This window comes from Cucurbita pepo, chromosome LG17, assembly GCF_002806865.2.
Source record: "Cucurbita pepo subsp. pepo cultivar mu-cu-16 chromosome LG17, ASM280686v2, whole genome shotgun sequence".
Taxonomy (NCBI): domain Eukaryota; kingdom Viridiplantae; phylum Streptophyta; class Magnoliopsida; order Cucurbitales; family Cucurbitaceae; genus Cucurbita; species Cucurbita pepo.
In genome coordinates this window covers 4,729,972-4,750,594 of record NC_036654.1, presented here as the reverse complement: position 1 = coordinate 4,750,594, position 20,623 = coordinate 4,729,972, and the positions used below count along the sequence as shown (strand labels likewise).

At 36.0% G+C, this 20,623-nt stretch overlaps 5 protein-coding genes and 1 non-coding gene across 7 annotated transcripts; 4 read left to right on the top strand and 2 right to left on the bottom strand.

Annotated features, from left to right (window-relative positions):
* Positions 1-247: 247 nt before the first annotated feature.
* TRNAA-UGC lies at positions 248-320 on the bottom strand. The gene has a single exon. It is a non-coding gene; the product is annotated as a tRNA-Ala (tRNA).
* A 1,012-nt stretch (positions 321-1,332) lies between these two features.
* Positions 1,333-2,027, top strand: LOC111779319 (late embryogenesis abundant protein 1-like). The gene is made up of 3 exons (XM_023659449.1): positions 1,333-1,443; positions 1,518-1,658; positions 1,750-2,027. The coding sequence occupies exons 1-3, from the start codon at positions 1,387-1,389 to the stop codon at positions 1,885-1,887; spliced, it is 336 nt and encodes a 111-aa protein (XP_023515217.1). The 5' UTR covers positions 1,333-1,386; the 3' UTR covers positions 1,888-2,027.
* A 4,879-nt stretch (positions 2,028-6,906) lies between these two features.
* LOC111778998 (uncharacterized RNA-binding protein C17H9.04c-like) lies at positions 6,907-8,046 on the top strand. 2 transcript variants are annotated; one of them, XM_023659024.1, is made up of 3 exons: positions 6,907-7,006; positions 7,131-7,533; positions 7,749-8,046. In XM_023659024.1, exons 2-3 carry the CDS (start codon positions 7,143-7,145, stop codon positions 8,000-8,002), a joined length of 645 nt encoding a protein of 214 aa, XP_023514792.1. In that variant the 5' UTR covers positions 6,907-7,006; positions 7,131-7,142; the 3' UTR covers positions 8,003-8,046. The 2 variants fall into 2 exon arrangements, with proteins under 2 accessions (XP_023514792.1, XP_023514793.1); XM_023659025.1 differs by having other exon boundaries at positions 6,908-7,006; positions 7,131-7,573; positions 7,749-7,981.
* Positions 8,047-8,832: 786 nt separating this feature from the next.
* On the top strand, positions 8,833-11,105 carry LOC111778302 (zinc finger CCCH domain-containing protein 39-like). Its single transcript, XM_023658038.1, has 2 exons — positions 8,833-10,006; positions 10,580-11,105. Exons 1-2 carry the CDS (start codon positions 9,334-9,336, stop codon positions 10,792-10,794), a joined length of 888 nt encoding a protein of 295 aa, XP_023513806.1. The 5' UTR covers positions 8,833-9,333; the 3' UTR covers positions 10,795-11,105.
* Positions 11,106-11,917: 812 nt separating this feature from the next.
* On the bottom strand, positions 11,918-15,097 carry LOC111778880 (probable DNA replication complex GINS protein PSF1). Its single transcript, XM_023658880.1, has 6 exons — positions 14,742-15,097; positions 13,942-14,009; positions 12,912-13,025; positions 12,632-12,797; positions 12,356-12,508; positions 11,918-12,275 (listed from the first exon to the last, which is right to left on the bottom strand). The coding sequence occupies exons 1-6, from the start codon at positions 14,814-14,816 to the stop codon at positions 12,249-12,251; spliced, it is 603 nt and encodes a 200-aa protein (XP_023514648.1). The 5' UTR covers positions 14,817-15,097; the 3' UTR covers positions 11,918-12,248.
* Positions 15,098-16,056: 959 nt separating this feature from the next.
* Positions 16,057-16,419, top strand: LOC111778777 (MAPK kinase substrate protein At1g80180-like). The gene has a single exon (XM_023658751.1). The coding sequence runs from the start codon at positions 16,057-16,059 to the stop codon at positions 16,417-16,419; it is 363 nt and encodes a 120-aa protein (XP_023514519.1).
* Positions 16,420-20,623: the final 4,204 nt, after the last annotated feature.

Below are 20,623 nucleotides of genomic sequence, written 5' to 3'. Positions count from 1 at the left end.
ATATATATATATATATATATATATATATATATATATATATATATATATATATATATATATATATATATATATATATAAAAAGATGGCTCTAACCCTAGAACAAAAAAGATGGAGATCCCAAGATCAAATCCTATACCTCTCACCATGCCTAACGCTAACCCTAGAAAAGAAAGATGCATCCTAACCCTAGAAAAGAAAGATCTAACCCTAGAAAAGAAAGATGCATCCTAACCCTAGAAAAGAAAGATGGAGATGCAGGGTATCGAACCCTGTACCTCTCGCATGCAAAGCGAGCACTCTACCATTTGAGCTACATCCCCTTTTTGTATAAGGTCATTTTGAAAATCTTAGTGAAATATATATATATATATATATAAAAGATGGCTCTAACCCTAGAACATAAAAGATATAGATCCAAGATCAAATCCTATACCTCCCACATGCAAAATGCTAACCCTAGAAAAGAAAAATGGAGAATACAAGGTATCAAACCCGGTATCTCTTTCATGCAAAGCGAACACTCTATCATTTGAGCTACATCCCCTTTTTATTTAAAGGCATTTTTGAAAATCTAAGGAAAAAAAATATATTAAAAAAAAGACGACTCTAACCCTAGAACAAAAAAGATGGAGATCCCGAAATCAAACCCTATACCTATCCGGGGTTAACCCTAAAAAAAGAGTTATTTTGAAATTCCTAGTTGTGTGACGGAGTGGCAAGACTAATAGAGGCCTTCGTCTTCGTTTTCAAAGGGGTCTCAAGAGTCTTGGAGATCAAATTCCAATTCTCAATCTCAAGTAAAAATTCAAAAAAAATCTCATTGCTCGAAAAATGATCTTTTACTCCCAATTTTACCGAGATTATTATGAATCGACTAAATGACTATTCAAATCTATACATTTCTATTAAAACAAACCTAATAGAAAATTATTCACCATGACATATACATCATATACATCATATACATTTGTCACTTTCTAAATGTTTTAATCTATGACAAAAATAATATTTTATTAGTTTCTTTTAGTGTATATATATATATATATATATATATATATATGGTATAAAACAACCAATCATATTTATATCAACTTCTTTGAATAATCTAAGTAAATAAACTTCTCTCGTGTGTTGACTTAGCCAATAATTTGACACATTATTCCAACTCCTAACCCCTCGCACAAGGAATTCACAAACAAACACCCAAATGCAAATCAACGCACAAAAATAGGCTAATCACCAACCAACACCAACATTTTCAAGCTCTATATAATGGGAGAATCTCATGACCTCTTCACCATCACATTCAAATTCTCCTCTTCTCCTCTTCTCCTCTTCTCCTTCACAACATAATTTCTTCTCCCAATCTCTTAACAAAAACTCACAATGGCAAGCCAACAAGACATTAGCCACAACGTCGGTGAGGTCGTCGGCCAAGCTCAGGTAGCTTATTCCGACCAAATCGTTATCAAACCTACCCGTTTAGAACATATTATATATTTCAATTATTGTGTCAGGTGAAGAAGGATGAGGTCGTGAACCAAGCAGCTAATGCAGCTCAAGAAGCAAAAGACAGCGCATCTACTACCCTTGATCAATCCTCAGCTGCCCAAACTGCCTCTGACCTCAAGGACCAAGCTGCAAATTTCCTTCAACAGGCAAATTTGTTATTGGAAAAAACTATATTTTAAAAAATTTGCAAATGGGTCCTTACAAAATTGCTTATTTATTTATTTTCATATGGTTTAGACTGGAGAGCAAGTGAAGAACATGGCTCAAGGAGCAGCTGAGGCAGTGAAGAACACTCTTGGGATGAACACTGATAGCAGTTCTAACGCCGCCGCCAACACCAACAACCCTACCAACACTCCATCCCCTACCATCTAAGAAATCAAATTTATTTTTTTTTTATTTTTTTTATTTTTTTTATTTTTTGGTATTTTTAATTTGGTTTCTGTACAATAATAATTAAAGGGAAGAGTGTGATGTGGATCCCCTTCCTTTTTGAATAATTAATTATTTTTTTTAATTCAACCCGTTAAATTTATTTACGGTTTAAAATCTTTACCACGGTTTAAAATCTTTACCAAGTTAAAGAATTAAAGCTCGAGAAGGGTAATAATTATCGTCTTGAAATAGATACATGCAACACTTTTTTTGTATGATATAAAATATTTGATATCAAAATTAGACTTACTTTAGACAAAGTCATGTGCAAAGTAACTCAAATCATCACGAGATTGATCTTAAAAGTTGCATCACATTCCATACCATTTTAAAATGGTGACTGAGAGACAGAAAAAGATAGCAGTAGATCGACTTGTTGGATGATGGAAGTCCCACATCGGCTAATTTAGGGAATGATCATGGGTTTATAAGTGAGGAATACTAACTCCATTGGTATGAGGCCTTTTGGGGAAGCCCAAAGCAAAGCCATGAGAGCTTATGCTCAAAGTGGACAATATCATACCATTGTGGAGAGTCGTGTTCGTCTAACTTGGTATCAGAGCCACACTTTGTGCGTCTAGTCGGGCAAGACAGTCAAGAGAAATGAACCCAAGAGTTGATCGAAGACCTTGCAAGTGTGTCAAGAGTGCCGCGAAGTGGGCAGGACAGTTGTCGGGATTATAATCAGTTGGGGGTTGAAGCCAAGACTACCCGAAATTCATTAGTGTCGTGTGTCGACACCCCAATATGGGTAGATCTACCCGTCAAGCAAAAACCAAGCTCACCTGACAAGAGCTTGCAGTTCCGAAGTAAGACGAGGTAGCTGAAACAGAAAGCACCATGATGGTGCCGTCCAAAGAACCATTCACATTAGAGGAATAGTGTCAGTGGTTGCAAGCAGAGGAGCCGAGAGTCAAGAAAGACAAGCTTCGGCCGAGTGCAAAAGCCGTATACAACGTAAGTCCTTATGGGGGGACGACCTTGCTGCAAAGAGGCAGCCGAGTTCGAGCGGGGGAGAGCAACATCAATAAGTCTCTCACCCCGTAAAGGTGCTCGGACATACGAGCACACGTGTATTCCTTGAGTCACCACCTTGTGCCTAGGGTGGATGACTCCACCAACAGATGTCAAGACCAGTATCCGCTCGAGAAGTGAGCAACAAGCTGGAAGTTCATGCACAAGAGTAGTCACACAATGTGACAAAATACAAAGAGTTGGCCGAAAGTTAGCGCCAACAACTGAAGAGACTGTCAAAGAGTTGACTTTGCTCAATAGGAGAAGTGGTCGCAACCAAAGAGCGTTGCGTCCGGGCTTGCGAGCCCCACCCCAAGGGGGTGAATCAATTCACAGGAGAAGTGGTCGCGACCAAAGAGTGTTGCGGTTGGGCTTGCGAGCCCCACCCTGAGGGGTGCACTAGTTCACAGGAGAAGTGGTCGCGATCAAAGAGTGTCGCGGCTGGGCTTGCGAGCCCCACCTCGAGGGGTGCACTAGTTTATGTGATCCGAAGAGGATACACACACTGGGGCCAGGTTGGCCAAAATAGGGCAAGAGTGCCTCCGAAGTCCATACTTGTCTGGTGAGTGTCTGCAAAGAGAGTCAGCCTCACCCACAACTATGGCAAACGCAGAAGAGTCACGTCTACAGTGCGAGTCTCGGTGGCCGAGTCTAAGATGGGCGAACAACAGAAATAGGTCCGAATGGGGATAGCCGTAGATAAAGGAACAAGCCTAAGTGAGGACAAGTTCACCCAACAACTGACCAAGTCAAGAGTCAGAACGTGGTGCCACCTGACGAAAGAGAAGTCAGAAGCATCCACTCGAACTTGTCCCAAGTTGGCATAAGACGTCAGCAGGGAGAGCATTATGACAAAAGATCGTCAGGTGCTCAACGATAGAAGATTTTTCTGAAGCACAACCAAATCCAGCGAGTCAAGTCGCCAACAGACAAAGAGTCGGATCGTCATCGGGACGATGCCGAGATTGAGTGGGGGAGAATTTTGTAATAGGTGGGGCGAACGCGCCCGAGAAAGTCATCGAGGACGATGACTAGATTAAGTAGGGGAGAATGTCACAATCTGCAATATGATTGTGACCCGAGTAAGTCATCGAGGACGATGACTAAGTTAAGTGGGGGAGAATGTCACAACCTTACTATGAAGAGAGTAGGTTGTGACCCTCACGCCATGACAAGCAAAGGGGCGTCCCTCAAGAGACGCCCATCCGGCCATATGCGGGCCAACGTAGAAGAATGCCATGATGCGATCGAGGAGGACGATGCATCATCCAACACACCACCACGCAAAGTGGGTATTGAAGACATGTTGAGACACAAGCATAACAGAGACATCAGCATAGACATGAAGGACAAGATAGGCTTGTTGAAGGGCCGGGTAGGGCCCCGGGCCTTAACCTCAAAAGTCGAGGTTCCGGAAGGAATTTGGTCATGCGGTTCGGGAGTTAAGTCCGTCCATATGAAATATGAATGCTCGCCAAGTTTGGTGTCGATCGGACATTGGACGGACAATGCACGACACCGTATGACACCTCACGAAAATCATGTCTACTCCTGGTAGAATGAAAATGGCTCAAAATGTACTATAGGGGGTACATGGTGTTAGCTCTCCACCACCCCTAGGCCCTGTGGTCTAAGTGAGCTACCCTGTGGAGAGTCGTGTTCGTCTAACATGGCTTTCCCTTGATGCTTTCTATTTGATTGTATTGAAAGGCCAATGAATTAGGATTTTTCTATTGGACTAGATCATTTTAGAGAATACGTAAAAGTAAGTGATCGAAAAAACGTAGATTTTAAGCTAAAACGTAACGTGTGGCATAATAATGAGTATGGTGGGGCTGATGGATGCATGCATGGAAACGATTACCAATGCTAAAGGAAAATCCTTTAAGACTTTGGCCTTTCTCTCACACTTGTGGATCTTTTTCTTTCTATTTTCTTTCTCTTTCACGCACACAGATTGTAGTTGCTGTCTTTAAGAGTATGAGATAGTAAAGGCGTAGGTAGAGAGAAAACACAAGTTAGTGGAGGGCTTTGGATAGAGAGAAAGAAATTAGGGCTATGGTAAAGCTATCCTTGTGGATCTCCGGTTATGAGTTGGTAATTTTCTATTACAATGACCGTGTAATGGTGTGTGTGACTACCGGAGATGTTTCATCCTAAGTCATTGTCGGCCATGCATACAGTCGGATTGGTTTTATAATGACATGTACAATGACTACTGAAGATGTTTCATCCTAAGTCAGTCGGCCATGCGTACAGTCACACAGGTTCTACGGGGCAATAAAATTCATCATCCGGAGAGAAAATAAACAAATTTTCATTCACTCAATTTCTACAAGGAATACTACCTTTAACCCTACTACTTTTGATACTCAAATTATCTGAACTCTTGGAAGAGGATTTGCTCAATTAATGGATGAGCGCCCTAGAACATAAAGATAAGACTTTTCTAAAGTGGAATTCATGTCAATATTTAAATTCTACCCCTTTAAAGAAAGCCTTTTTCGATAGTCGTAGAGGTGAACTAGTTCCTATTGGATATTTTTCAAAGGCGTATACATTTTGTTCTAAGAGGTCGTTCTAATCCAAACCCATTTAACTTTAGGGCTCTTGTGATCGAGCAATTTACGTAAAATTTTAAGTATTTTTTTCCATCATAAGCTCAAGATCGATCAACGGAAAGAATGACATTAGGAATAGGGAAAGAGAGAGTGGGTGGGAAGCAAAGAGACGGAAAGAAAAAGAAAGTTGATAGGGAGAGAAGCAAAAAAGATGGTCAAAATGAAGCCTTCAAAGACTACACTTAGCTCATTCATTCCAACACACAAAAATATATAAGTATCATCATCATCATCATCATCTCTTCTCCTCCATCCTCTCATCTTTATTCAAACTCACCATTATAATGCTTCCCTCTTTTCTTTCCAAAAATATAAACCCCATCTTTAATTACTTTTTGTAAAAAGATTAATCTCATTTAATTACAACTAATACAAGTAATTACTACTAACACCAAAATTAATTAAAGCTATACTTCCAACTCATAAAGTAATGACAACTTTTAGAACCCAAAAAAAAAAATTTAATTAAAAAATTAAAAATTATTTTGCTAAAAGAGAAAGTTGATGGATGGGACCTTAAACTTTGCTGCAAATGGGTTATGAAGAAGCATGGTCAAAATGAAATGCTTTTCAGATTATTATTATTATTATTATTATTTTCCTTTGGGTTTTTAATTAATAATAATTTTGTAAAATAAAATTAAAATTAAAAAAAAAAAAAGGTGGGAGAATATTTGTATTGCGAATAGGTTACCACATTATTCTCTTTCCCTTTTGGGGTGGGACATTCCAATGTCGGGAGGATGTCCCCTTCAGCTTAGCTTTGGAGTTTCGTTATCTCTTCCTATATGCTTTTTCATACTTTAATTAAGCTATTTAATCTTATAAACCTGATGATCATTCCATAAATTAGCGGAGGACGTGGGACTTTCATCCAACAAGTATCATGTTTAAAAAATGCCTATAAAATAAATTATGGACAAAAACCATCTATCTACATCTCATAGTTCATCTCCAGACATTTTTAATTTTTTTTTGTAAAAGTTAAAGAGTGTGGTATTAATAGGTTCAGTATTTTTGAACGTTTTAAACGTTATTTTTTAATATTTTATAGTTTGAAGAAATATTTTTGTTAGATAAATTATAAAATTGATGGAGTAAAAAAGAGGTTTGAATGATGTGGTCAATGAATTGAGCATTAAAGTTTGGTGATTTCCACAAAGGAAACTAAATAGAATCATTTCAAAAGGGATTTCCATTGCATGCATGCAAGCAAGCAAGCAAGGCCGTAAATCAATAAAGCAATTTGGTGAAATATTCTTTTGAAATCCACAGTTTGAATTATTATTATTATTATTTGCTTTAATTTCTTTACCAAATTATTGTTTTTATTATATTTCTTCATTTATTTTTGGGCTATATAAACCACCCCCTCCATTTCCTTCTTCCATCACACGCCTCCCTCTGCTTCACTTAGCACCGCCGTAAGAATCCCTGCTTAATTCGTTCTGTTCCTCTTTTTTTTTTTTTTTTTTTTTTTTTTTTTTTTTTTTTTTTTTTTTTTTTTTTTTTNTTGAATGATTTGGTATAAATGGTGGGAATTTGAAGGTTGCCGGAGAAATGAACAGGCCGGGGGATTGGAACTGCAGATCATGCCAGCATCTCAACTTCCAACGGCGGGAGTGCTGTCAACGCTGTGGCGAATCCAGATTCCTGGCTGACCTTGGGCTCTTTGGCGGCGGCGGCGGCGGTAGTAGAGGAAGAAGCATTTCCTCCTCCTCCTCCTCCTCGTACGGTGGAGTTGCCTCCCCGGGCTCCGACGTCCGTCCTGGAGACTGGTACTGCGGCGTTGCCAACTGTGGAACCCACAACTTTGCGAACCGGTCGAGCTGCTTCGTATGCGGCGCGTTTAAGGATGAGTCAGCAGCGACGGCTGCCGGAGGTGGGTTTGATTTTGATGTGGCGCCACGTGGATCGAGGACCTTTGGTTTTGGAAGCAATGGCTCACGTGGTGGGTCTTCTTGGAAGTCTGGTGACTGGATTTGTTCCAGGTCATTTCTTTTTTACCCTTTTTTTTTTCTTTTTTTAACAATAGTTAATATTTTTTTCAATCTATTTAAAATGTATAACATATTATGATTTATAATAATTTCTAAATCTACTATCCAACACACATTTTTAACCACGAAATAATAATTAATTAATTGTGTTGATGGGTCATTACAGGTCCGGGTGCAACGTACATAACTTTGCAAGTAGAATGGAGTGTTTTCGATGCAATGCTCCCAGAGATCCATTCTTCTGAAATATCGAATTTTCATCAAAATTATCTATATTTTTCTTCGAATATAATAATACATAATTTGGTTCGTATCATTTTTCATTTGATTTTGATTGTAATCTCTCGAGTTATAGTGATATTGAGTTGCATTTTGGCTTTTCTTAGTCAATTTTATGCCGACGAATTAAGCTCATTTTGAGAATAAAAAGTTTTTTTTCTCAACCAATAAAATTTTATTTGACTTTCATGGCAGTTAAATTGATAAATAAGATAATATCATAATTTATAAAGTGAATTTCATGAGCATTCAACTTGTTTGATTTGATAATTATTTATATTACTACTAAGAAGTGCTTTTAAAAAGTAATTTTTATTTACCACTTTTACTTTTATTAAAAAATAATTAAGTAGATAATGAAACAAAAAAAAAAAAGTATAATTAGATACGACCTAAACTCTATACATTTAAAAAAAAATTAAAACTTAAAAAATACATTTAACTATAAAAATAAAAAATAATAATTACTTATACTTTTAGTGATACAATTAAAAAATACGCATAAACTTAGGGAAATAACATTAAAATGTTGGGATATAATATATGAGGTGTCAGACAGTTTTCTTCTATATATTTTAATATTATTTTTAAAATTTCATTTCTATTTTTTTTAAACCGACGATAAGTGCACTTTTGAACTTTTTAAAATAATTGAAGGATACTAATAAAAAATTTTAACGTTTAAGGGTATTTTTAAAACATTATTAAAAATTTGAGGGTGTTTTTAAAATAAAATACTAATGATTTTTTTTTATCGCAACTAATAATAAATATATTTTATAGACTCTACTTTTAAAGTTTTAAAAGTATAATCGGAAACTTTTAATTATGGTTGAAAATTTTAAATTTACTTATTTTTTATTTTTTATTAAAAAAAAAAACTTTTAAATTACAGAAGAAAATTAAGGAAAGAATGGAGGTCTTATATAAGAAGAGACTCCAAACAGTTCAAACATTAGACCGTGAAACGAGTCGGAAGGCGAAGCGACATACTCAAAATCGAAGCGGCTACTTCCGATTATGATGGGAATTCGTCGTTGAATCTCACGGCGGAGGCCTTTCATCTTCTCCGCTGTGGTTTCCGATCAACGCCTAGGGTTTAACTCTGTAAATATTGTACAAATGTCTCTTATACCTGTCAATTAATTGGATGTATCAATTGCCATTTCAAATTTCATCGATTTCTTCAAAACTTGTGGACTTAGGGCTTGGTGTCTCTTCTGGAAGTTTTGGACAGTTCTTCATCAGGTATCTCTCTGAGTTTTCCATTCTTTTGCGCCAAATTTGGACTCCTCAACTTTAGCTGCATGTGTCAATTTTTTATTCGCTTGCGATTTGAAGATATTGACAATGTACAGAGATTTAAGCGATTTGTCTATTGTTACTTTTGGAAAAGAAATGTTGCTTAGAACCTACTGTTTTTATCAGTTCAAAGAATTTGAAACTTGAAATTGGATGGTTTGGCCCTTGAAATGAGTGATCCTTATCCTTTTCACCAAGTTACTCCTCCAGACCATGAGGCTCGTGGCGTTTGGCCGCCATTGCCTCCTCGATATACTGTTGGTCGATTCCCATCATTTTATCGGCCTACGATGTCGGAAGTTGTACCGAGTAGGGTAATGCCTTCAAATTTTGAGATTCCACAATGGAACAATGTGAACATTGGATTACATGACAATGAGTTGGAGTGGAGATATGCACTTGCTTCTAATGATCATACTCGTGGATGGTTACCTTCTTGGCGAGGAATTGATTTCCATGAAAATCGATTACCTGAGTGTCCGATTCTTAACAATCGGACTGGAATGTCGACTGAAATGAAAGTTTGCAGACAATTCCAACGTAGGGGGAAATGTGCATATGGTGATCAGTGTCGTTTCCTTCATAAAATTCCTGAGAACACTAAGGATTTTGGCTTCTCCACCCAGAACCATGAGGTTAGAGCAGTAGCTTCTGGTCATGTTATGGATGGAAAAAGTATGTTTGATCAATTTGAAGAAGTCAGATCAAAAGTACAAACGAAAATTGTTGCCCGCAGTGAGATTCCAATGCCTGTAAATTGCAAAACAAGGCTCTGTTACCTCTGGCAGACAACTGGTCACTGCTCATATGGGGAGGTTTGTCGCTTCGCTCATGGAGAAGCAGGTATTTACAGCCTTTTAGTCTACTAATCTTGTACTCTTTCGTTTCCAGTACCATGTCATATGTTTTCAAGTGATTTATCTATTTTCTTTTGCCATTTTCTTATCCATGCAAGTTATTTCATAAATTACTTCCTTGAACTTTTTGGGATAAATAACCTGGCTTGATTCAAATGAATCCTCTTTCCTTTTGAGTTTTAATAACGAGGTGAGAGATTCGAATGTTTGACCGCTTGGTAAAGAATATATGCCTTAAACCTTAGCCTTTTTGTTGGGTGATTAACTTTTGTAGGGGGAAGGGGTTCTATTTGCATAATGAAAATGGTGGGCTATATAGACTTTGAGACCTTTCTAAGCATAGGTTAGATATTGTTCCTCAGAACATGGAAACATTAAACGTTGATTACTTAACCATACATATAAATGAACATTCTAACACTGTAAGATGCAATGTCAACCATGTGGGTATACTCATTTATAAATGGTGATTGACGTGTTCATGAAATCAAAACCTGGTTATTGCCAAACTACATGCATTGATATTGCCCTTGTATTCTTTGTTTTGGGGGGAAAATAGAATTACAGAAGCTCGAGTCGTGCAGTGCATCGGAACGTGGCAGAGTAGGTGGAGCCTCTGCAACAACTAAAGCTGCTGCCGCAGCTGGATTAAGGTGCAGCAGAGGAATTGGAACCGACTGTAAGAATAAAGGATCATCAAGAATGAAGCAACTCTTTAAATCAAAGGAGCATAAGAAGTTGATTGGCATTTACGCTGACTGGCTTGAGAATTGAGTATTCTGCATGACTTGCAGTACAAAGATTTGACCAAATACTACTGGGGCGTGTTCCAATTCTCACAAGTGGCTGAGAACATTAAGGTTCTTCTAGAACCCCCTAAGTGCATTTTGACATTTAAATGAATATAGGAAAATAGATATTGTTCTTAACAAGAATATGATTTTTTTTTTTTTTTTCTCTTCATTCACAACTTTGGAATATAGATATATGGTATTGCATCTCTCAAACTGACAGAGATGGAAATAGAAGTAGAAGTATGAAGATTTGAAGTCTTATGTCTAAATGAAAATTGTTTCGTTCATAAATGATTTTAGCCGACCATTGAAATGATTGATAATAGTTATAGTTACCAATGGTAATAGACTGTGATTCTATCTTTAGACATTAGCCTACTACTTGTTAGAATTGAGGAGGGACATAAAATGGTATCTAGTGTTATTTTTAAGCACCATTTATCATTTCAAAAGACGTTTCAAAAGACAGATGATTCGTTCTTCTAACTTAGTACAAGATGATTTATTCGATGAGTTAAATTCATATCAACCACAAGAAGTATGTGATTTTGCTATAAAATTATATGATTCTTTTTTTTCAAAATGGTCATATGACTTAGAATTTCAAAATACATTTCTCTGTCATCCATTTCTACCAAAGATAATAGATATATATATAACAAAAACTTTTAAAAAAATAATATTAAATAAACATTTTACAATTTTTATATTGAAAATTTTGTTATTAACATGGGAAGGAGTGAAAGTGAAAGATAGAGAAAAGGAGAGAGAGGGAGAGAGAGAGAGAGATGAAGTTTCTCAATATACGTATAGATTCAATGGAAAGTAAGATTGACTGATATTAAACCCATTGTGTTGTGAAATGTAAGGGCAGAATAAGAAGTCGGATAGTCAAATATAATAATTTACTCACAATCGCATCTCTGGAAGACATTCACTTACGGTTTGACGACGTATGCTCAAACTTTTGACCCCAGATGAGAAAGAAATTTTTTAGAAAACTGCAAAGAGTTTGAAAGTAAAATTAAAAAAAATTGTAAGCAATGTTATAGGTTATAAGCAAGAAAGTCATCGCAACGACTTAGATAGCATATAAACCTGGGTAGAAAGATTCAGCAACTATGAGACTAGTTGCTTACTTCTATAGTACATTTTGGAACATTTCAGGTCTACCAGATGTAGACATAACGTCTTACACTTAAAAAATACAAAAAAGAAGCTATACATCATAACAGTGGTAAAGGAAAGCAATAGAGTGATACAACATAAGGAGTTTGACATGCAACGGACACGCAGCCATTGCAACACGCCTTAGACAAACATGACTGTAACACCTTCACACTTCCACTTCTTTCCCCACTTTCTCATTTGGTTCTTCCCCTTTTCCAGGTTTGCAGAAACATCTCCAACTAAGCTCCATCTTCAATATAACACTCAGCCTCTAAGCTCCTCCATTAACCCCTGTTCTTCAAAGAATACGAGTTCAGAAGACATATAAGCAAACAATAATAAGAATGATCAAGGTTTACGGGGATTCCCACCCGTGAGATGTATTGCTCAGCGTCAGTACGTTTAAGAAAATGTATGGAATGAAGTGCAAAATTTGCTGTTTTATCATCACTCAGTACTATTCCTTCACCGATATCATCGAGTACCCTCACTTGGATATATGGATCCTTAGGAGGCACCATATCCTGCCAATGATAAACTTGAAGATTTTAGTCCGAGGAATTTGAGTTGGAAGCGTATATCTAAAAAGTTATCCTACAAAAACATTGTGTTATTGTAAAGTGTCATTGAGTGGCGTCTGAAATTACCACAGTCAAATCCAACTCCATTTTCGACATGTATTCTTTTAGACGAGCAGAATGCTTCTTAAAATACTCTTCCTCTGAGTTGCTGAGCTTCTCTTGTATTTCAGGTGGAAGCATAGATCCTACTATCTTCCATATCAAACTTCTTATAGTTTCAGCTCGATTGTACCTGTTTGTTCATGTACAACGACATTTGATTGGCAAATATTAGAAATTATCTCAATCCAGCAAACAAGGTAAGAAGCCAGTTCCTCAAAGTTATATCTCACAATATTACACTTACACATAGGCCATGAGGCAGCGTTTATTGCGAACTAATGCTAGGTGGTGAACGAGTGCACCAAAATGATCTTCATTCTTAGTCGTCTGTAGATCCAATCCTTCATCCTGGATTTTCCTGTTTCAGATTATCATATGAGCTATATTTAGTCATCCTGAAATACTGTCGTTTCATTATATGATTGCCAATGAATCTAAACCAATAATTAAATGCATATATATGCCACTTTCGCTCTATACTCGCATAAATTGAGGAGTAATTAGAATGGAGAATATCAGGCTTTAGAATTCATCGGTTTGGGCGCACTCACAACCAGAGTGACAGTGAATACATGGCTGGTCAGCTTTTAGCATTTGGTTACTATTTGAGGGACATAACAAGAGGTAGAATTTTCTCACCATCAACCAGATGAGGGCATAATGATTAGGATTGGGATGGAACAAAACTCCTTTCATACTTTAGTACTTGAAAGATATACCAAATCTCTTGTTTCATCCATGTGTAGATTTCTTTCTACACGTGCAGTTCAATCTTGGAGGGACAGTCTTAAATGCAATGGGTCAAAAATGTACCACAGTAAGTCCAGGAATGTAGTGATTAGTGAACTAAAGGGATAGTTCCTGGTATGCAGATTGAAACCATTGGATGTGGATTTCCTAGGGAAATGGATGGAGATTTCTCAAACTATAAACTCACTAAAAAGTTAAAATTAAGTTCATATGTTATAGTTCTATTCCCAACCAAGGCCACCAGTTCATCGGATAAAGTTCCCAAGTGCTATTGTCAAGAAATGAAGCCTTGACCTGATTCTGTGAACATCTACCATTTCTCAATTCTGCTCTCCTTAGTCATATATAACTGAACCACTATTAACCAAATGAGCATGCTCTTAGAAGCAGTTTAATTACCTTCGATTTTGCTACCAAACAGTTCAACTACTATGGGACAAACCAGAAACAGATCAGCTACTACTTAAAACTAAATATCATATCCATTAATGAATTATGTGAATGAAAAGGTAGAATATTATAACCTCAACAAGGATTGAAGCTCAAGATGATGTTGCTGGCATTCTGAAATAACCTGTTCAAACAGGTCGCTCTGGAGAAGCACAGAGACAATAAGAAAGCAAAATGGCAAAGTATTAGATATACTATGAAATTTCACTATAGCTCGACATCAGGACACTGACCACGGTGATTTGTGAGACAGAGAACTGCTATCATAAGAAACCATAATTTCTTTTAAAGTTGTTTACTTGTTACCGAAAGTGCTCAAAAGCCATCACCATTCACAATGTATATCCAAAACAGAGCATATTTAAAAACTCAATAGAAATCGTGTAGTTAATTGTACACGCACGCATACATGATAAAAAGTTAATGAGTCAACATTGCCTCTGCTGTTTGATCAATTTGCACCAAAAGTATAACAATCACTTCAAACAAACTCGGCATTAGTGAAAATAAGCAAACTGCATCTGTTGTAGAGGTATTAACAGCTAAAGTGAACGAAAATTAAACATCTCTCGAGGAGTGCAAATATTTCAATGTTTAAGATTTTGATTGCAGGATTTCATATACTTCTAAAATTTTAATTTTCTATTCATAACTCAAGATTAAAAACCCATACTATGAATATTTTATTTTCCACTCCATCAAACATTTGAACACAAAAATTAATTATACTCTTTCCGAATCTGTCAAAACTTACCAAGATCTCCTACTGATGCAAATAGGAAAAATCAATATATAAAAAGAAACGCAATCACAATACTAGCTGACCAACAACCTCAGTTCGTACACATAAAAAAAAACGAGCATGTGGACTTACATTGAACTGTGCTAGCTGTCCTTTCTCGCCGCTTGCTAGCACTTTCACCAACTGACATGCTTTTCTCCCATACATACTCGCTATTACGACGCAAATACAGATATCGAAACCAGGTCGAAACGAATTTGAAACTAGAATTATATCGAATTCCAAAATTTCCCAATTTTGAAGTTCGTTGAATGGATGGAAAGATAAAATTTGATATGGGCAGACTTGAACGAGAAGACTAAGCGAATGAAGGGAGATAGGAAGAGAATGAGGGCGTGCAGCAACAACAGAGAGGAAGAGGGCGAAGAAAACGAAGAAATCTCGGGCGCTGCAGGGTTTGGAACTGGCGGAACCAACCCCTGAATTAGGGATTTCGCGCTTTTCTTTTCCTAAATATCAATTCAACATACGAACTGGCGGGAAATTGTGCTGATGTGTCCTCAACTCAAATCGGGCCGGGTCGGGCTTACCTACTGGATTGGCCCATGTTATTAACCTAACAATTAAGTCCTCCAACTTATAACAAATTATAATATTCCTTTTTAAGTGGGCTGCATGTAGCATATTATATATGTATATATATATATATATATATATATATATATATAGCAACTCTCTTCTAAATATTTAAATTTTGATTAATTAATTAAATGTGTTTATTTTGTGTTTAATAGAAACGAGAAAAAGATGATAATTATCTTCATTTTGTTTTCTTTAGCTTAAAGGTTAAGACATTAAGTTGTTTTTTATTTTTCTTTTTCGAGATTGAGAATTTAAATCATTATCTCCATATTTATGTAATTTAAACTTTAAAAATGTCTCGTTTTTAAATTCATATTTAAATTATATATATCTAAAAAGAAATTCAAATTTTGAATCCATTTATTTTATTAGTTAATTCAATTATATATAAATTTTATGAAATTTTAATTTTTAATGTAATATAATAAAAAGTAAATTATTTTTAACTAATTAAAAAATAAGGTTTTAATTAGATTATAAACTTTACTCGAGTCAAACCACCTACTCAATTCAAAATATTGTACTCGATCTAACTAGACTCATGTAGGGGTTAAGATAATCCATTTCTACGAGAAAAAAATTAATGATAACATAATTACTTTAAATTTAATTAAAATGGTATATATATATATTTTTTTTTTCGTGATTGCGGAAGCATCAATAATTGACGTATTAAAATGTTTAAAATAAATATGTTGACTAAGTCCTTGAGTTTACCAAAGCTAATCTCAAACCCCTTCATATCCTCATCTTCAGATAAGAGAGCGAAAGAACCAAGAAACAGAGGAGAGAGAAAGGGGCGGCCATGGCTGGTCTGCAGAGATCCGTTGTATCCTTCCGCCGCCAGGGTTCTTCCGGTCTTATTTGGGACGATAAATTCATATCAGAGGAGCTAATCAAGGCGCCCCAAAACGACGCAGAATCCAGCACCGCCGCGGAAGAGCTCAACACCGGAAGAAATATTCCGCCAATCAAGACGGTTGACCGGACCCGATCAAACCGCGCCGAAGCACGGGGGTTCCGGAGTAAAGATACAGCGGCGGCGACGGCGACGGCGGTGGAACCGCCGTCGCCCAGAATCTCGGCTTGTGGAATCTGCAGCGCTTTCCGGAACTCGGGGGGCAAGAAACAGAGGACGACGGCGGCCGGTAAGCGCCGATCACGGTAGGTTTTGGGGATTGAAAGGGAATTATGTTTTTTTTTTTTTTTTAATTTGAATGTTGTGAAATTTGGTTTAATATTTTCAGAAATTTTGGAAGAAATTGATGTAAATATGTTTGATTTCTTTTGGGACTTTTTATAAATAAAAAAAAATCCTTAAAATTTTGTTTTTTTTTTTAATTCATAAATTCAAATAATTTGGTTAAGATTGAATTATATTCATAATTTAATTTACTAATAATATTAATTTTTGTTGAATAATTTCTTGCATTTATGATTTAAATTGAGAGTTTAATAAGAGTATGGTCATTAAAAATATATTTTCTCCTTGAAAAAGTGATATATTTATTTGAATAAATGTGATATTAATTTCATTTATTGTTTTCAAAGTAAAATTTGTGAATTTAATAAAATTAAAATTAAAAAGAGAAAAATGGATGGGTAAAAATCAAGATTTCCCCACTTTTTGTTACAGTAAAGTTAATTAAGAATATATGAATCAAAATTGAATACAAAATGATAATTAATTGAGCATAGAAAGCATTAATGATTGTTCATCACATTAATCTGACCCTTCATAATTATCATTTAGACTAACCCAAAACGTAACGTAGAATCATTAATTATTAAATGTTGTATTTTAAAATGGAAATAATTTATTTAATTCTTAGTCCAACGAATATGAAGCAATTGAAGAGATTGGCGCTTTGGATCTTAATTACATTTCAAAATACAATCCAATTAGCTGTATGAACCTTCATCCAAACCACTGTATCTGCGTATGAAAGCCCAACAATTGTGGCTCTATCCAATACCCATGTTGGTATTTACTATTTTGGCGAGCTTAATCTTCCATTCCCGCTTTTTGGGTCGAGCATAACTCGACCGAGATCGAAAAGGGTTCTCTATTTTGGCGATTTTCTGACAAAGGGAGATGAAATTAGTTATACCTGTCGTAAATTGTCGTGAAGAATAGATTCATGCATCTCCATTGACATTTATTTGGTTCATAAGGTTTTATAATCCTTTTTTTTCTTCTATCTTGATTCATATTCATGTATGACATTAATGCTTCTACACCTATATAAAGGATTGTATAGGATAGTTAAGATGTATTGAGTTGTGAAGTGACATTTGGGAGGAATTTTGTTCAGAAATTTTGTAAGATGAGATATACACTTGGTAAACACTTAGATTATTGAGATGGGTTGCTATCCAGAATTGGACAAACGTTTTTGACACTATGAGGTAGAATGTTTGTTTTTTGGTTTTGTAGTAGTAATTTGGGTGTGGGCCTTGTTGGCTGCGTGGAAGATAGCCTGTTGCACCCTATTGAACGTTAAGGCACTCGTGGAAAAGCAAGACACGATCCTACATTCTTGCTCTTCCCAATCGGTACAGAAATGGGTGCTTTTTTTAGTGACTTTGGGGGGTTTTGGAGAAGACCAATGTGGGGCGTGAAATGTTCGTTTAACCTCTATTTATCTCGTTTCGTAGCATTAACCCCCAATTTATTTTGTTCCTTATTTATTTGGGTGCATTGTATCACAATTTTACTAAGAGAAAATAGGGTGTGACTCCCACATGCAAGACAAACGAAGGGCGACCCTTAAGTGGCGTCCATCCGACTATGTGAGGAATACGCAAGGGTGACCCTCAAGTGGCGTCCATCCGACTAAAAGTGTAAATTGAGGAATACGCAAGGCTTGAGAGAACGAGGTGACACGAGTGTTAAAGACAAGCTCGAAGAGGTCTAAGTAAAGCTCTAGGCCATAACCTTAGAAGTCGGAGTTTTGATGTGAGTTTTGCCATACTATTCTAGAGTTACATCTATATGAAAGATGAAAGCTCACCAAATTTTGTATCAATTCCATACTCAACCAAAGCAGCAAAAGCTGTGTAATAGTCCAAAAATAAATAAATAAACAAATAAAAATAATTATTAAAAAATAGTTAAATAATAATAATAAAAAAAGATAAATAAATAAACAATTTTTTTCCACCTCTCTCTCCACTGACCTCTCATCCTTTCCTACAATTATCTCTCCTCAACCCATCATTTAAGCCCGGAAATAATAGTTACTGCAAAAAGAAATGTACAAAAAAAAAAATGGAAATGACATGTTAAAAGTATGTAGCGTTATGTTATGTTTTCTAAATTGTATGTATACAGCATGTTATGAATACATGATATCACGATAAATGAAATGTAACCTCGTTAGGATTATGTATGATACGTAGACTGAAAAATGAGAAATGACATGTTAAGCATGAAACATGATAGGGGGTTATATTCATTAATGATAAAAGCAGAAATATTAGGGACATCATGCATTATGTGTGCTCATGCATTTGGGAGGATACCCCTATTCCATCACAAGGGTACGGGCGCGTACATCCAATGGCAAGGGTACGTTCGTTATGTTTTGCATAGCGTTGTCGTGATGGTTACTAGTTCTAACAGGTGTCCGGCCTAAGGAGCTCCTAGAGTATGCTCGCCCGACAAGGAAAGTAGCCCAGCGGTGTGCGAACTGATTGGTGAGCTCATACTCACACGTATGGGCTGTGTGTAGAGTATATAGTAGACGCCCAAATTACCCGTTAGGACAGTACCGTAGGAAAATAGATTGAAAGGATAGGTCTCGTCATTGCATTCGCATATTCTTGCATTTAACTCTCAATAGTGGGGTCTGATTATTTCTTTAAACACTAAGTCATGTGCTACTACATTCTTCAGGTTAAGACAAAGCATTCTTGTACGACTGACAACGGTATCGCAATTCGAGACCATGGCACATGTATAGGATAGTGATATTTATTTTCTTAGACTTAGGCTAGAATATGATGTTTTTAACTTAAACGCTTATTTATTTTATTTAGTCTTTTGTTGTGTCGATGTTTTCAAAATACGGAAGTCTATGGCTGTGTTTTAAGATAAATGTTATGTTTTATGGAATTTAAATTAAGTCTTCCTGATATGGAAATCAACCCAAGGGAAAGTATGGAACGGATTACCTTGATGATCAAGATCAAGAGTAAAGAAAACTCGTTTCTAAACTCGTGATTCGAATCACTCCACAAGAGGTTTGATCAATACCACTTGAATGACTCTACATGCAAGTTCTAAACACAAGAATTTGCAAAGAAAGTTTAGCTCTCAACAAAGCTAAAATAGAAATTCTATTCTCTAATGGAATTTTCTTCTTCACATCTTCATTGAAGTATATTGTATGATTGATGTCTCTTGGTTCATATCAATAAGTGATATAGAAATCAACCCAAGGGAAAGTATGGAACGGATTACCTTGATGATCAAGATCAAGAGTAAAGAAAACTCGTTTCTAAACTCGTGATTCGAATCACTCCACAAGAGGTTTGATCAATACCACTTGAATGACTCTACATGCAAGTTCTAAACACAAGAATTTGCAAAGAAAGTTTAGCTCTCAACAAAGCTAAAATAGAAATTCTATTCTCAATTCCAAAATCTGATGTCTAATCAAAGAAAAGAAGGCTTTATATAGCCTTTACAAACCTTAACCTATGTGATACATAACTCCAAAATTAAATGGGCTAGTAAATGAGAAATACCCATAACCTCCATATTAAAATGGCTAGTTAATGGTGGAATATAGTAACCTATGTGGGTTACAATATAACCTTAACTCCTATATTTAAAACTAGCTTAAATATGAAAACAAATAGTTAAACTATAATTAAATAATGCAAATAATAAAATGTGCTTATTAGTCATCCTTGGACTATTTGATAAATTCCGCGGAGTTCATTAAATGCAACTTAAAGTGCATTTAATTCATCTCTGTCTTGAAGCTCAACTTTGCATAACATATAAGGGAGGTCACCAACGTCTTCTAGAATTTCCTTTGATGAGCTCACCATAGCTTGAATATAACTGCATAAGGTTTGTTGTAGCTTCTTGGCTCTCGTCCTTGTAATTGGACCTTCAGGAATGGAATTTTCTTCTTCACATCTTCATTGAAGTATATTGTATGATTGATGTCTCTTGGTTCATATCACTTCCGCATTCAATGTTTATGGTACGCATACAGTAGCGACCTTAAATTAAGTAGAAAATTTCGGGTCGTTACAGGGTGTATGACCACTCACCAAAATGATGTCTACTATAGGGGGATGCATGATGTTAGATCTCCACTACCCATGAGCCTTGTGGCCTAAGCGAGCTACCTTGT